Here is a 17,310-nt window from a genome sequence, read left to right as displayed (position 1 = left end):
GGTAAAAATTAAAAGAACCAAGTTATCTATTAATTTCTATATCTCTAGAAATAGTAATTCTTATTAAATAAGATAACATATTACAAAACAATGAAGGTTAATTTCATTGGGTTTTCAGCTGGGGCACCTTTCAGAGTGAAACTCCCATTGATCCATGATAAATGAGTCAAAACCAAAGTTAATTTCACAATTTTAAAAATATGGCTTTGTCAAACTTTTCATACTTACATATCATCTAAGGCCATGTTTACATCCATGTTGGAGCATCTATGGCAGTGTGCTTTGAAAATCGCTGGACAAAAAAGCGCTGCAAGACTTTTTCGGCTGCCGGCTTCAATTTATAAGAATGGACAACTGATGGATCCCATTATAGTTAATGGAGTCCATCAGGCTCCGTGTGTGATGTCTGTTGTTGAGGTCCACCTATTCGTTGTTTTGGTTCTCTGATGGACCAGAACAATGGATAGGCCATCGTTGGGTAGGTCATCAATACCACTTCTTAGCAGCTAATACTCAGAGCATGGAGCAGTAGGCAGATAGCTCTGTTCTCTCTTTAGTGGCCAAACCTGTTATTGCAGTTTATCTCCCATTCATTTAAAGGTGCCCTGACTCAGTTAAGCCACTACACAGAAATAGAGCTGTGTGCTTCCTGCTTCATTCTGCTGCTGGGAATAGCTAATTGCTGATGGTGGTGGGTGTCAGACCTCCACCAGTCTAATATCAATGACCTTTCTTTAGGATAGATCAGCAATAGTCCAATTAACCCTTTTAAGTTTCAAAGCAAGTCAGTATGACAAATACATGTAAATAATTGACTGCTCAATGTAATTAAGGAAGTACTTTGCAATCAATTTACAATAAGGGCACTGAAATTATGCAAGGTCATAAGAAAGGCTAAATTCACAAAGTACAGACAGTGCACTTGGTGCAGTTTTGAAAGTATTTTTCTATTGCAAATATTAAGTGGAATAATATAATTATACCTTATTTAAATTGTAACTCTTTCCATGATGCATTTCCATTCTTTAGAAGCTACACATGGCTTTACCTTAAAAAAAAAAAAAAAAAAAAAATCCATCATGCCCTGTGTGAAACTGACCTACAGACAGTGGCAAAGTACAACATACATTGGAAGGTTTAGCAGAACAGATGCTACAGAATATTTGTTACTAGGTTGTATGAATTATACCAGTAACAGTGACAAGGTGACATCCTCTACGTCTGGAGGAGAGAAAGTTTCACCAGAAACATAGAAGGGGATTCTTCACAGTAAGAACAGCGAGGCTCTGGAACTCTCTGCCCCAGGAAGTGATGATGGCGGATTCATTAAACAAGTTCAAAGAGGGTCTGGATTACTTTCTTGAAGAGAAAAATATAACAGGTTATGGATTCTAGATTTTAAGGACACGTTGATCCAGGTTTTTATACTGACTGCCAGATTGGAGTCGGGAAGGAATTTTTTTCCCCTGAAATGGGGCAATTGGCATGAGCCTCATGGGGTTTTTTGCCTTCCCCTGGATCAACACTGTAGGGATTGTAGGGTTATAGGTTGGACCTGATGGACTGATGTCTTCATCCAACCTCATCTACTATGTAACAATGTAACTATAATATATATATATATATATATATATACTGGATGGAATTGAGATCACTGTAGAACTTCATAGTGCTCTTGGTTCACGGTAAAATTGCTTATGATTACAATGCACCCATCTATAAAGCCCTTCATTTTATTCATTGCTGTGATTTTCAACTAACATCCCATAAGCAGTAAAGTCAAAGTAATTCTGTTTGTCTTGTTTCGCTTTTCTTTTGCAGTCCTGGTACCTGGGCTAGTTTGGTTCCTTTCCAAGTATCAAACAGGACATCCATCCTGCCAAGCAATGTCCAAAACTATGGACTAAATATAATTGGAGAACCCTTTCTTCAAGCAGAGACAAGCAATTGAAATAAGTAAAACAGAAAGCAAGAAGAAAGTGGACAAGTGGAAAAGAAAAAAAAAAAAAAAAACACGAAAAAGAAGATATACTGACCAGCATTTGCAGCACTTACAATCACTGATTCCTTTAACCTTTTTAGTACTTACAGAACCTGTGAAGCAATGCAAGATATTACTTTTCAGGACTTTGGAGCACATAAGGGGTTAAGGTGGAAACAGTCGTGACACTGAAAGGGTGACTAAAATATTTCACGGATGGTAGAATGCAACTAGCCTTTGTTATCTGATGTCCGCTGGGAAATAGGCACTCTTTCTCCACGACAATATATTTTATATGACTTTTCTAGATGCCTTAATAATTGCATGATAAGCTAGTCCTGTTTGGTTTTAGTCTTCTTGTTGTTTACGCATGGGAACACTACTCCCATCTTTCTCACAAAAGAAAGGCTGTGAGGCAGCAAAAGAGCTGCAAACAATGGGCCCCAAGGCCACCCCTACCACGGATCTCCTTACATAAAACAGTTGTCATACAGCATGTGGAAAGCAAACATTTTATGACCTGCAATCATTAATATCAGGAAGAGACGTAACTACAAGAATCCCTGCTATACACCGTGCTTGTTTTTGGTGTGCTACCTAACTTGTCAGCACAGTTGTGTCCATCAGAGATTATTGCTGAAATCAATTGCCTTTATACATTTACAGAGATCCCTCAGTAATCAATGGAAGAATAGGATGTAATGCCCAAAAAATTAAATTAGAGGCAAGTGCTATTCAAGAATTATTTAATGGGGCATAATGACCGTCAGTCCTCTGGCCCTCTGACTCTAAACTGTAGGGCTTGTAAAGCTACAACCTGCACAGTGCCAGACCAAACCTATGATTTTCCATGTGGTCATCTCTGGTGCTGGCAGGAAAAAAACTAGATTAAGTTTATTTAATTCCCTCAATGTATGAGGGGTGTTATTAAGAAATCAATTAAACAGTGACTAGTCAAGATTCTGATCTATTAAGATGAAACAATTTATAGCACTTATATTGGTTAGGCCGCCACTAAGGGGCCAAATATTTAATTTATTTATAAATATCAGTTAAATTGAGTAAATGGGACAAGCTTCAGCACTAGAACGGCAGAGCAAATAGGCAGAAAGCAGATAGCATTCAAGCTGCCAGTAAAGACTGATACCGTGCCGTTCATCCGCAATGAGCATGGTGCTATCGGTAAACACTAATTTTTGCGTTAAACTGTAATTTTGCATGGCCTACAGAATTATGCCTCTTTATCTCAAAAGATAACAAGTAGTAAAGTACAGTTTCCAGTTATTCTAATTTGCACGAAAATATAACGTCCACATTACGTGCCTTGCCTTGAATTTAAACAAAAAAAAAAGTGACATCACAAAACTTGTTTTGCTGCATTTATTATCATTTTAAATCTTTACCATTTTTATGACAAAAAATATTTTGTACTCCACGGGGAAAGATCAATTATGTGACATCCTGGATTTTTTAAACAGTTATACCTTCTCACATTTATAAAGCATATCATGGCTGTGTATAATTGCCGCTTAAAATAGTAATCAACCAGCAATATTTTCAGTATTTTGGTGTTTTTCTATTAACCTTTCATGTTTTTCATCTTCCAATTAATGTGGGGAAGGAGGGAGGGCGGGCAGGAAAGGGGTTAAAATTTTTACAAATTATGCAATACCACGTTTTGCCTATGTAGGTAGTGCTTTTAGCAGTATTTGGTTATTTTAGGTAATTTCGCAGATAAAGAAAAAACATAAAAAAAAGAAGAAAAAAAAAAGAATTTAATGTATGCTTTTTTTTTTTTAATTGACCAAAGTGGGTACTGCTATTTTTGCAGTGTGATGAGGTCCTTTTGTGTACTGACATGGAGAGGGAATTTTGTTTTATATATATGCGTATAAATATATATATAAATATATATTATGGGTGGGCACTAGGAAAAATGGAATTTTGCGCTCTCTAGAAGACTGCTGTAGAGCAGAATGCCCATATAGAGTGGCCATGACTGCAAAGTGACCCTTTTTATCTACTGTAGCTAAAAAACTATATACCCGTACATCTGACGTCTCAAAAAAGAACTCCTTTTACCTAATTAAACTTGACCTTGTAGAATTATTATATAGCCTTGAAATACTGGAATACGTCATTAGACTTGAAAGACTTCACTGTAGTAGCCTCAAGTGGCCTGGACCACAGGGTGTCACAATATAGAAATACAGAAAACACAAATACAGAAGATGGCATTGCACTTAAATTGCAGTAATTTCCACTTATTGTTTTCTTTTGACTACAAAGCCTTAATATTTATAAGGAGTAATAGTATATGTCTATGTCAGTCTAAACATGAATACATTTACATAGACAAGTGTATAAAAGTCTACCTTCCTCTCATGACCACTAGAACAATGTGACACTGCATTGCCTTTTTGGTAATCTCTGTTTATTTACATGAGCATTATTCTGCACAATTCTTCCCGAGCGATTTCCCTCCACATTACTTTGTCAAGCATATCCCGCTTGTCCCTTTATCAAAGATTCATCAGGGTTCCTTAAGCAGTGACCCGGCACAGACAGCAGTTAATTTTAATTGATGGCAGCCATTGATCACTCTACAAGGCAAAGGACAACTGCCCGGTGAATGTTCTCTATTTAATATGATTTTACTCACCACCCAGTGTGAATGCACTCATCAGTTAAGTACTCATAAGTGAAACATGGCAGCAGAATTGTGGAACCCTGGTGACCACATCCTCATACAATTACATTTATTATTGTTCTCACTGCCAATCACCTAATGAATAGATATGACTGGGATTATGTAGCAACTCTATTTGATTCACCCACTCAGGCAGATCACAAAAATGCTCAATAGCACAGCAGGAATACTAATGCAAACATGAACTTGTGCAAACCACTACAATGATAATTATCCTTATATCAACATGCCCATTAATCTCCTCTTTATTAGGGCTAGTTGTCAAGGACAATCAATACTACAAGGGAAAAGGCTGTATTTGTATATTTGCACTTTTACCAAACATAAAGGGCGTTTTAGGTATAATTATTCTCTTCTATTGAGGCCCGGGAAATCGCAGACGATGTCTGCAGAATATATTCATTTCCAAACACACATTACCTTACAGCTCTCTTCCTTGATTCCATTACCAGTCAGGTTTCTCTAGAAGTGATTTATTAAGTACATCATTCATATACTATTACACCTTTTCTGTAAATACTTTTTGTATTACTGAACTCTTTACATTTTACAGATGAAAGACGTTTATTTTTGATTCCCTTTTATATACTTTAGTGCTTCTCCCCCACGGAAAGCTCAGTTTCCTCTACCTTAAAAAGGAACTATCACTAACAGATGATTCTTAATTTTTTTAATATATAGTTGGCTGTCCCTAAAGAAATTATCCTCTAATATGAGTAAAGTCTTTTTACTGAGGGTGCCTATTATGTAAATAGGACATTTACCTCTGGAGTCAGTGCATGCAGGATCTCCGACTGCTGCCCCCATATACCCCAGTGGTGTAGACTGAATCCTACAAGATCTTGTTACTTATCATGTGATCTGATCACTGTAAATAAACGGGCTATGGTATACTAGAAGAATTATACAATAATTCATACTAAATAATAAGAATATAATTACAGCTATAGCATAATTATGGAAAGGGGAACTGATACCTTTGAATTTTACCCTATATTGTATTGTCGTTGGCAGCAGAATCACCTATTTGTATAATAGGCACATAATAGGCACATGTTGATTTTTTTATTTTTTTTTGAAGTGGCTAACTTTATAAATTAAAAACAAGGACTCTCACCTGGTGATAGGCCCTCTTTAAGAACTCTCTAGGGGTACATTATATAACGCCTGCTTAAAATCCCTGCTCTGTACACTTAAAATGAAATGAAAACTGAATTTTGACTGTATTTTACAAATATGAGCTGTAAGGAGTCAGGCAGCGGTCCTTCCTTCCCCATTGATAAGATTACATTTTAACATGACCACACATTTAATCATCCTTTGTGCACTGTTCTGTTTCTTATTTAATTGCTTTGCAGTCTTGGCCTCTTGGTGTTGCCCCTGAAGTGTGTTTCCCCTAGAGTGACATGAACATTTTAAGGCTTAGTTTCTGAAAGGGAATAAAAACAGTGAAGGAAACTGTACATAGACATGGCAAAAAAAAAAAAAAAAAAAGGAAATCCTAAATTATAGCAATATAGTTATGGGGTAAAGTTCAGATGGGCAGCTTGAAATAAAAATATGTGAATGAATCTGTGAAGCTGTAAGTAGCGAAAAGTGAGGGTCTTTGTAATGAACCTTGCCGACAGTTATTTGTACACTGTATAGTTTTGTTATGATTTTTGTTGAATTACACGTGCCCTCATTTGTAAAGCTACCTTTTTAGCGTTTGCAATGGGAATATATTTTGTTTCCATTTTTCAAAGTAAACAAGAATATTGCTTGTATAGGAACTGGACTTGGGTTAAAACTCTCCAGATCCTTAATTTATGTATTTGAAAAAATAATTAAAAAATAGTATAAAAGTGCTGTCCATGTTAGGGTTTTTACCTATACTTCAAAAGTGTAGGTTGCTAAACATTTAAAAAATGTAAATGGAGAAAAGTTATATTTTATGAAGGTTATTTTGTTGTATTTAGTATTTGAAAAGTTGGTTTTTGGAGCATTTCAGAATGTTGGAAGCATCACTGTCTTAGTACACATGTGACTGTCCTCTAGCAAAATGCATTATGTGATTGTGAATACATGTTGGTATTTAAGAGCTTAGTGCACACAGCACTCCCGAAAAAGCCTAGAATTTAGAGCAGTACTCTTAAAGTCACACATGACCATGTCCTCAGGGAGCATAAATTTTGGATTTGCAACTTGTAGCTTCACAAGGACTTAATGGAAAGAGATTGCATAGGATGTATTCATCAGTTATACTATCCATTTTTCTTTACTTGTTATGAAACTATGGTTGGTGAAGACAAAAGCCAGATGGGACACCCTATTATGTTGATGGATAGGGGATGAAATACATGGCCTTCCACATTGAGCAAACCAGGAGTCGCTTGCATACATTTAAGAGATTAAAAAGTCTGTAAAAATTAACCCATACACTTTGTACAGTATTTTGGTTAATGAAAGCTCTATGGTGTTGTTGGGAAGTAGGCCCCAAGCATAGTTTACATGTTCCTGTCAAGGTCTTTTGTTGACATAAACCAGCTGCATGCTTCGTGGACATTCATTTTTTTTTTGTTTTGTTTTGGAGAAAGATATTTAAACATGCAAACTAAAAAATTTCAGCAGGTTAGGTTGAACACATTAATACTCCATTTAAATTGAAGGACGTACAAGCTTTGTCCTTCAGAAATGCACTTTCTGCTAGTTTCCCTGTATTTTTCCCTATTCTACAACCTCATTGTGTAGGCCTGTGTAAGAAGTTCAGTTGCGACGTAAAATGTCCGACTGTCCTTGCCCCTTCAGCCTTCACAATGACCCTTGCATGAAATAAATTGCCATGACAATTATTTGTATTGTTTCCACGCCACAATTCTGTCGGTCACATTTTTGATACTTAAAGGGGGGGGGAGGGGGCAAAAGAACTAGCTGGAGACGGTCAATTTTTACATATTTTGTTGCAATTGATTTCCTTTAATGGTTGTAAGTAGTTTTTTTCTATGATATAAAGGGTTCAATAGTTATTACTCTTTAGAAATATCTGTGTGTTGCAGTTCAAATGTATGTTGAATTTGTGAAATATTGAGCATCAGTGCTACTTGCCGGCCATGCTTTCTTCGCTTTGTTCACCTTAGAAAGCAGAGTCACCTGGTTACACTGACGCTAGTGTTTGTAGTACTTTATTTTTGACAGAATGGTTTTGAAACTGTGCTACAGGGACTGATGTGGCAAATGTATCTCTTTATGCAGAAGGATGTTTTCGTGTTTTTTTTTATTTTAAAGAAGTATGGCTTATTATGCATTTTTCATTGAGGGCATTGAAGTTGCACGGACTGATAAAATGTTGATGCAAAACGAGAAAGAAAAAAACCAGCAAAATGTTTACCAAAAACTCAAAATAAGTTAGCAGTGCCTGTTCAATTTCACAGTCTCACTGTTGAGTTCAGTTGTAAATATGTTTCAGAATCTCTTCTTCACAGATAAATAATAATAATTAAAAAAAAAATACACCATGTAGAATGTGAGGGGGTAACTCAGTCCCAGGCCTGGGCTTCTGAAAAAACTGACATCCGAACTGTTTTCTTTGTGCTTGTCTTATAGGACTTCTTAGAAGCCTGGGAAAAGGTTACCCCCATATCAATGATATTTCTCTGAGAACAACCTTTTTGTAGGACTGTGTGTTTCTTTAGATACATTTAGTACAACTGTAGGTGACTAGTAGTCAGTTTATTGCTTGCTAGCTACACACCAGGGTTGATCCATTTTAAAACTTTTGGCACATCTTGTACCATTTTACTCCTTTCCATAGAACATGTATGCATGTTTTCCAAATGGTGTTACACTTGCAAATTATTTGTATAGACAGAATGTATTTGTTTTTATCATTGGTACTCATTACAAGCCACCAACCTTACCCGATTGACTAGACTGTAATTTATATTGTCTCCACCGTTGTATAGTTTCCTGCCACCATTGCAAATTCTTGGGATCGATTTACTGAGGAATAGGAAAACCATATCTTATGTGTATAGCATTCAAATACTTACTTTCAAGCAAAGGCAAATTTCAATTTCCTCTGAAAAGAAGAAGCTGCCACCTTTCTTGAAAAATTGAGGTTGTTTTGCGAAATTTAAGTGGAGTCCATTCTCATTGTTTTCCTCTGTTCACATTTGCGCACAACGATCATTATTTTAAGTTCCTAGCTGCTAAATGTATACTGTACATTCAGTTTTAACCTATTGCTATTAGTAAATCTATCCCAAGTTTTGTTGGCCTCTAGCGTGACCAGAATGTTAGTTTTGGACTGTCAAAAAATGATGTTTCCAAAAAGGTTGAGTATTCCTTGGTTAGATGTATCTGAGCTATTTGGTCTCTAAGACCAGACTGAGCCTGCAAAGGATGAGTATAACATGTCATGAGTTTGAATAATTAAGCTTTTTTTTTCGGGTGGTAATTTCATTGCAGACAACAAATGAGCTCCAATTTGCCATAAGTTTTAAACTGGTGTAAATCAAGCTTGACTTAATGTGATTGTTACTGTTATATCCAGCCTATACTGCTAGCAGCTGCTCATACTGCAGTCAATTACTGGAAGCGGATATATTTCCTATGCAAAAAACTGTTTAAACAATAAAATGAGCTATGCTACAGAAGCGCTTTTCAGTCTTTTTATTCCGTTTAACTTTTCAGGCATTCTTCAAGGTGACATGACTACTGTTACCATTAAGTGCCTGTTATAGAGCATAAGTTAGGGCACTATGTAACAATGTCAGAGGCGATTCAGACACTCCTACATGGGTCTCAGTTATGCTATGACACCAGGGCCTCATACAATGTACCTTCAGAGATCAACTGAATTTTCTTGTTATCTAGAAATTAAAAAACAGCACTTTACAGAATGCACATTCCAGTCATTTCATTATGGGGCCGAGTAGGGAGATACTTGAATTATGCAGACATTTACTTACTCCCTGCTGTTGCAGCAGATTAGATGGAATTAGGTAATTCTTGAATTTCTTACCCAAACAGTATGGGCTGTCCATTAGTCAGGAAGAGGAGACTCGCCAGGGAATAAAATTTTGTGATTTCAAACCTCATTGAATCAAGTAGTCTGTGCTGTATGATTACAGTTACGGTTATAAGCACAGGACTACAACAACAAGAGGTACACAAAAAGTTTCTGTGAACATTGACTGGTGACCATGGTGCATGTTAGAAAAATATAGCCACTCTTTAGAAAACTCTGCAGTACATATGGCTGATCTCTGAAAGTAAAAACTTCAGGAAGGTATTCCTCATGAGATCTAAGGGAGCTTTCACACTACCGTCTGTGTCCGACAGCTAGTTTCCGCTCCTAGTGTCGGCTCAAAATCTCTCACGGACATTAGGAGCGGACACTAGCTGTGTGCGTGACACCTGTCATTTATTTAAATGGCGATCGGGTGCGTTCTTTTGCACTCCGTGCCTGTCCTTCACTGTCCGCTTGTAAAGATGTCCGACTTTTCAAGCGGACAGAAAAAACCGACATGTCAGGTTTTTCTGTCCGCTTGAAAAGTCGGACATCTTTACTTGCGGACAGTGAAGGAAGGGCACGGAGTGCAAAAGAACGCACCCGATGTCCATTTAAATAAATGACAAGTGTCACGGACACAGTTAGTGTCCGCTCCTAATGTCCGTGCCAGATTTTGAGCGGACACTAGGAGCGGACACTAGCTGTCGGACACAGACGGTAGTGTGAACACCCCCTTAGAGGACTATGAATGTTTATTTTTTCACTAGAATACTGTTTTTATTTACCTCATGTTTGAAGCTTGTACAATTTGTATCTGTTTGAGAGAAAACAATAACATTTCTAAGGCCCGATTCACATCTGCATTTGGTTTTCCGTTCGGGAAGTCTGCTTGGGGATCCCCCGAACAGAAACCTAAGGAAACCCAAGGACCCCATAGACTATAACGGGGTCCGTGTGGTTTCCGCACGAAACATGAGAGAAAAGTGCTGCTTGCAGGACTCCCAGAATGGAAATCCAAAGGCATATGTGAATTGGACCTAACCTGTCCTGGATACAAGCTTGAGAATAATATACATATACTACTACTACAATAGTCACAACAGAAGCCAATGGTAAGACTTGAGTAGAAACCGTTATTTCAGAACTGAGAAATATTTACACCTAAGGATGGAACGGTACATAGAGTGGCCCAAAGTAATGATGAAAGGCCAATAGTTCAAAGGAAAGTATCACCTTTTGTACTAGGTGAAACCCAATAGAGTTACATATTCTTATTTTCTTATCTGTTTTTATTTTGACAATCATCATTTTTTTATTCTATGTTCTCTATTATGGGATATGAGGACATCTGTCTTACCTGAGCTGCTGTCCACAGCAGAGATATATTTTACAGCTATCACATGGACCATGGCGTGCAGATAACTCTCCTACATCTATGAGAGAATGCTTTAGATACTAGAGGTCACTTTGCAGGGATATGGAGGAGGAGGTAAGTCTTTGACCATCACTTATTGTGAATTGTGGGTCTTGTGTTAGCTATTTAATCTTGTGATGACAATGAAATGATTCCTAACAAGTGATCTCTATGTGGAAGAAAAAAGCACACTTAAAAAAAAAAAAAAAAGTTACCAAAAATGTGCCATTTTTCTTTTAAAGCACTACTCTGCAAGGCTTCTTCATACAATGGTATAATAATATAAAGTCTTGTGAGCAGAATGCCAGCTAGTGCAGTTAGGTATACAAAGCAGGCAAAGTAGCATGAAGTTATATAATTCTCTCTAAAAATTTCCTATTTATATGTTATTTACAGTAGAAAATGATATCACAATTGCTATGAACCCAGTAGGGTCTAACCATCTTGTCTTCATAGGCCATCAGTGGATACAACCATCAATGAAGAAACTATCTATAGTCTGAAACTTTTCAGAGACTCAGCCATCATATCCTTACTGTGGCTGCAAAATCTTCTTATGCAGGAACGCAGAAGCAGCAGAGACAGTGCATATATATGAATATAGCCTGAACGCAAAAGGAAAGTCATGAATGGTTAATAACACAGAAGGGTTGTATATAAGCTATGAAATCATCTATTGCGATTGATAGATTCTGTGTTTTATCTATAAATATACATGATAGTGATGATGTGATTTTTAGTGTGCTGGTAAGTGGGGTAGCCCCTACAGAAAACAGGAATTCTTAGCATACTGTTTAGATAAGTGGCCAGAGTCAGGACTGCAGAATATTTAGTGACTTTGTTCAACTAACATGGAAAATGCTTTGAAAACTCACCAATAAGTCAGTAAAAATGTGGTTGAAAAACCTTGGCTAAAAAATAGGCCGTTTTCTGATGACACATTGTTTTTAAGCCCTTCATGTGGCAGCCATTTTTAATTCTCATTTTTACTCCCGCCTTCCATACCTTTTAATTTTTCCATTCATAGAGCAAAATGAGGGCTTAATTTTTGTAAGACAAATTGTACTACATAGTGTTACCATTTATTACAATGAACTGGAAGCTGGGAAAATTCAGAATGTGTTAGAATTATAGAAAAGCTGCTTTAGCGTGTCTTTCTTATGGACTTATTTTTTACGACGTTCTCTGTGCGGTCAAAAGCAGGTTGCAAAACAACTGAAAATTCTCCCTTTGGTTTCAATGGGAGTCAGCAAGCTTCTTTTTTCAGCATCCTTCTCTGTCTTCAGTGAGACAAAATACTTCAAATCCCATTGAAATAAATGGGACAACTCAAAAGGACTTCCAAAAACACGGTTCATTTTTAAAAACTCTTTATTAAAAAAAACAGCTACTTTTGAGGTTTTTAACTTCTCAAAAGAAGCAAAGTGAACCCCCATCCCTTCAAAGGAGGCAAATAAGTGAAGGCATTTTTCTTATCTTATCTTCACCTGCGCTATAAATTTATTTTAAACAATTAAAGGTATATTTATTGTTTTATTTATATATTTTTTGCTTTGTTTATATAATGCGAAGACTTGACATTGTGTAATTTACATAATTTTTTTACCTTCCACAACTCGTGAAAAACAGAAATAATTGACTGAATCACATGCTTCTTTTCCCAGCCTCCGAGAGTGATCATGTGATGCACCATGTGACTCGACAGAACCAGGGAAGTAAATGCTTTTCAGGCCAGGAGTAATTGACCTTTCTAGTAAAAGTCTATAAATAGTCTGGATTTTGATAAGTCTTTCCTGATGACAGGACATTTATATATCAAATGAGAGCTAAAATTAGAATCTCATACATAATATAGTGTAGGTCCCTCTCACGTCACCAAAATAACTGTAACCTGGCACGAATTACACAAGACTTGTGAAGGTGACCTGTTGTATGTGGCACTGTATCTGTAACAGCACATCCTTTAACCCCTTCCAGCTCTGCACCATAATAGTATGTCGGGGCAAGTACATAGTGCTCAATGCCATACTATTATGGTGCGACTTCCCTGGGCCTTCCTCCATTTCTTGCTCCTGAAATATCTGTGATAGCTGCTGTCTGATAAAGTACACCATCACATCTAGGTTGCAAAAGACAAATGATGGCGATCCTACATTGACGATCGCCGCCATTAGTCATTGACTAATAAGAGACTAATGGAGACGATCGCTGAAGTGGGACCACTACCATTTGTTTTACATTAAGTGTACAAGCCAGTATGGCTGCTGTTCAAGAGAGCAGACCATCCCAGCTAACTGCCTTGTGACAAATGGCAGCGGTCGCGGAAGTGCGACTTCTGCCATGTGTGTATATTTCAGCTTGTTTCTGAATTTATCCTGCTATTTTTGCTGTGATGGCTGCTGTCTGGGACGTCACAAGTCATCTACAGTACACCCCTTTCAACTGCCCTCAACTGCTCTATTGGGTTTAGTGAGTTGCTGAGAGCAGTTTCTAGTTGCTGAGCTATGCTGATTTTTATCAGTTTGCCCTATTTGTGCCATACATACCTACTGCATTCCCCATCTGCCCATCTCCTCATTGAACCACTTGCATTCCCCCTCTGCCCACATCCTTATTAGATCACCTTAATACCCGTTTGCCCATCTCCTCATTGTACCATCTGTGTCCGCCACGTCTTCTTTGTACCACCTGTGCCCTATTTGCATACCCTTGTGCTTTGTTCTGTGCCCAAACTCTGTATTTAACAAAAAAAAATAAAAATGATATATATATATATGAAGAGCTCAACGGAAAAATGGCCTAAGTCCACATTTTGTCATATTTCAAATTATTACCTAGAAAGCTTCTTTGTACCTTGTTCTATGCATTGGGTTTACAAGGTACCTAGGATTAATGACCTAAGTCCATATATTTCAATGCAGAAGAATTTACATTCAATGGAATAATGGCCTAAGTCCAATACAAACTTACTTACTTCACTCTCGTTGGTCATTTTTTCATTGAAATAGTGACTTCCGGTCTGTTGTTTATATTAGTGCAAAAACTTTGTCTTATTGTTTAAAAGGCTCTAAATCGACTTTTGCACATATTTAGCGCCGAAAAGGGAGGCAGGTAATTATTATTCTTCATTGTTTAATAATAGTAGTAATTAATTAATAATATTAAATAAATAATATTTATACATGAAGCTGCAAATTTTTTTAATAAATAATACAATTTATGATTAGGATTAACGGTGTTCATTAGCTGATTACATTGGATAGATATATTCCACAATAATGCCCGTTTGCTTTAGGCTAAAACTTTAAATTTCGTTTTTCGCACAATATTGATTTTTGGACTTAGGCCATTTTTCCGTTGAGCTCTTTATATATATATATATATATATATATATATATATATATATATATATATATATATATATATATAGTTTAGTGCAATTTAGGGTCAGGAAACTGTCAACTTTGTTAGATTTTGAATTAAGCACTGTCACCATAGTTCCATAGTTTAGTGTCATTCAGTGTTAGTAGTGAGTTTTACTGTCAGGAAAGTTAAGTTTGCTCCAAATTAGTTAGTGTTAGCGTCAGGGAATTTGCATAAAATTAGTATATTTAAAAATTTAGCTACACAAAGTCACTGAACTTTTCATATATGTATATATCTATAATTTTTGGGATAGTGTTCAAAATAATAGCAGTGTGTTCAAAAACATGAGTTTAAGGGGTTGTCCAGGCAAAAATGGACCACCCTTTTAAATTTTATATAAGCTGGGGGCAGTGAAAAAAAAAAAAGCATACTCATCCCCGTTGCTCCAGCATCAATGGGTGTTGTGCTGAAACCGCTGACTGGCCTCAGTGGTCATGTGACCGCTGAGGCCAGTCAGCTAAGGCCCTGAATTTCACTCTATGTGACATTACGGGTCCTTTTCCTGAGGCCGCTGATTGGCCATGTGACCGCTGAGGCCAATCCTTGGCTTCACCGCAATACTGGGAGAGACCAGGGAGAGCAAACGAACTGCGACCTATTTAAACTTTAAAAGTTTAGCCTGGACAACCCCTTTAAGAACAAAATCTATATAATCGTTTTTATTTCCATGCATTGGGAACATGGCACACTTTTCTAAATAAAAACATGAAGAGAGATGTATATAATTTTAACTACTTTACAGATAATAACAAAAAATGAACATTGGACTGTTCAAAAAAACAGTGTCTGCATTAGTCTTTACAAACTCAAGATATGTACTCTTTCTTTTTTAGGATTTAGCATAGAGTCAAACAACTTCTGGCAACTGGTATTCCAGCCCAAGATACTTTGACTACATCCCACAATTTATTAGCATTTGTTGGTTTTGCCTCAAACAGCATTTTTTATGTCACCCCACAAGTGTTCTATCAGAATAAGATCCGGGCATTGGGCTAGCCACTCCATAACCTCAATTTTGTTGGACTGTAAGCAAGATTTTTCTGGTTTACTGGTGTGTTTAGGGTAGTCGTCCTGTTGAATCACCCATTTCAAGGGCATTTCCTCTTCAGTGTAAGGCAACATGACCTCTTCAAGTATTTCGATATATACAAATTGGTCCATGATCCCTGGTATGCGGTAAATAAGCCTCCCACCATAGTAAGAGAAACATGTCCATATCATGATAATTACACCACTGTGTTTCACTGTCTTCAGAGTGTATTGTGGCTTCAATTCAAAGTTTGGGGGGTTGTCTGAACAATTGTCTGCGGCCCTTGGACCCAAAAAGAACAATTGTAATTTCATCAGTACATAAAATGTTTCTCCATTTCTTTTTAGGCTATGAGGAGTAGCTGAGATAGGTAAGTAAATAGGCTGTTATCTGCTGGGGATACTCTAGCATGTAATGGCCTATTAAAAGAAAAAAAAGGTATCCTCATCTACCTGCAATCCCTTGATGGAGCTGCCGCCACCGCCTCCTCATCCTTCACCCGTACATAGGAGTCTGCGCATAGGACGTTATAGCATTGCCGACTGTGCTGAGATGCAGAGGACTCCTAAGCCTGCCCAGGACAGGTCCCACTCAGCTTTGTTTTCAGAGTGGCCTGTCTTGGGCTGGTTTAGGGTGAAAAAAAAATAGTAAAAATGCCGCCCCTCCAATCGTGCCACCTGAGGCAGCCACCTCACTTCACCTCATTACAGTAGAGGTGTCATTGTTAAATAAAACAGATCTGATTTGTAGCACACAAATGTGTAGCATGTACCATTTTCCCAGAAATGGTTAATTTTTTATTTATTTTAATATTGGCTGTATATAAATGTTGTGATGTGATTGTCCCCTAATTGGCCATGGAATTAATCTTACATTCAAAAGAATGTGGTACAAAACAGACAATTTTATATTTTTATGACCATTTTGCACCTGGGGACTGTGTGTTTTCATGGATGCCTTTTATATTTTAGTGTATTGAGGGATCCTTGAAAACGGGTAAAAATAGGATCTGACTTGTCAATGGACAGTCAAAAAATTACTCACATGAATAGCCCCACTCATATGAAGTGTGTTGAATGAATGTAGTTGTGTGACAGATGTTAAAAATACATAGAACGGACAATTCGGGTTGAATAAGTTTGTCATGAACCACAGTGGCTTAAAACATAGTGTGTGACATTGGCAGGGCTCCTAGGACTCTATCTAGCCCACTTCTAGCTCTCTAAGGTAAACACAGCCAAAGTTTGCTCAAAGTGACAGTGACATGTATTGGAAAAACATGTATGAGTTTAACCATTCACGGTGCTGTCACTTGCTTTTTTATGCATATTAACATTCAAAATACTTTAAAAATCAGCCTGTTTTTGGGGAAGTTGCGCACCCTTTTTTTTATACATACAGTGCATATATTGGAACTTTTGGGAACTTGTAAGTGTAATCAGCTTGTTATTTTGGAGAAAAAAAGTGTGCTAATTGAAAAGTGATGGAGAAGTGACTTTTCAGAAAAAAGAAAGAAAAAAGAAAGCCATCAAAAATTATCCCTTTATGGGAACAGAATACTGCACCAATATGGCATTGGCATTGGAAGAAACAGTAGTAGGGTTTTTGTTTTATTTTGTTGTTATTATGCCAATAGAGTGGCATTAGGAAGTGGCAACTACAGAATTTTAAGAAAAAAATTTGACAAACTCCTGCCTGATGAAAAGTGATAAAGAAGGGGGCATGGTTTGGCTGCTGAGCTGTATGGCTGCACACT

At 37.1% G+C, this 17,310-nt stretch overlaps 1 protein-coding gene across 7 annotated transcripts in view; it reads left to right on the top strand.

Annotated features, from left to right (window-relative positions):
• Nucleotides 1-9,325, top strand: part of NFIB (nuclear factor I B) — a 354,487-nt gene extending 345,162 nt beyond the window's left edge. For all 7 annotated transcript variants that reach the window (XM_075279439.1, XM_075279467.1, XM_075279417.1 and 4 more), the window contains one exon: nucleotides 1,822-9,325. In XM_075279439.1, coding sequence (XP_075135540.1) covers nucleotides 1,822-1,951 — 130 coding nt within the window. In that variant the 3' untranslated portion in view covers nucleotides 1,952-9,325. The remainder of the gene's footprint in view (nucleotides 1-1,821) is intronic.
• The last annotated feature ends 7,985 nt before the right edge of the window (nucleotides 9,326-17,310 follow it).

This window comes from Leptodactylus fuscus, chromosome 1, assembly GCF_031893055.1.
Source record: "Leptodactylus fuscus isolate aLepFus1 chromosome 1, aLepFus1.hap2, whole genome shotgun sequence".
Classification (NCBI taxonomy): Eukaryota; Metazoa; Chordata; class Amphibia; order Anura; family Leptodactylidae; genus Leptodactylus; species Leptodactylus fuscus.
Note: the sequence above shows the minus strand (reverse complement) of the source record. Positions and strands in the feature narration are given on the sequence as shown.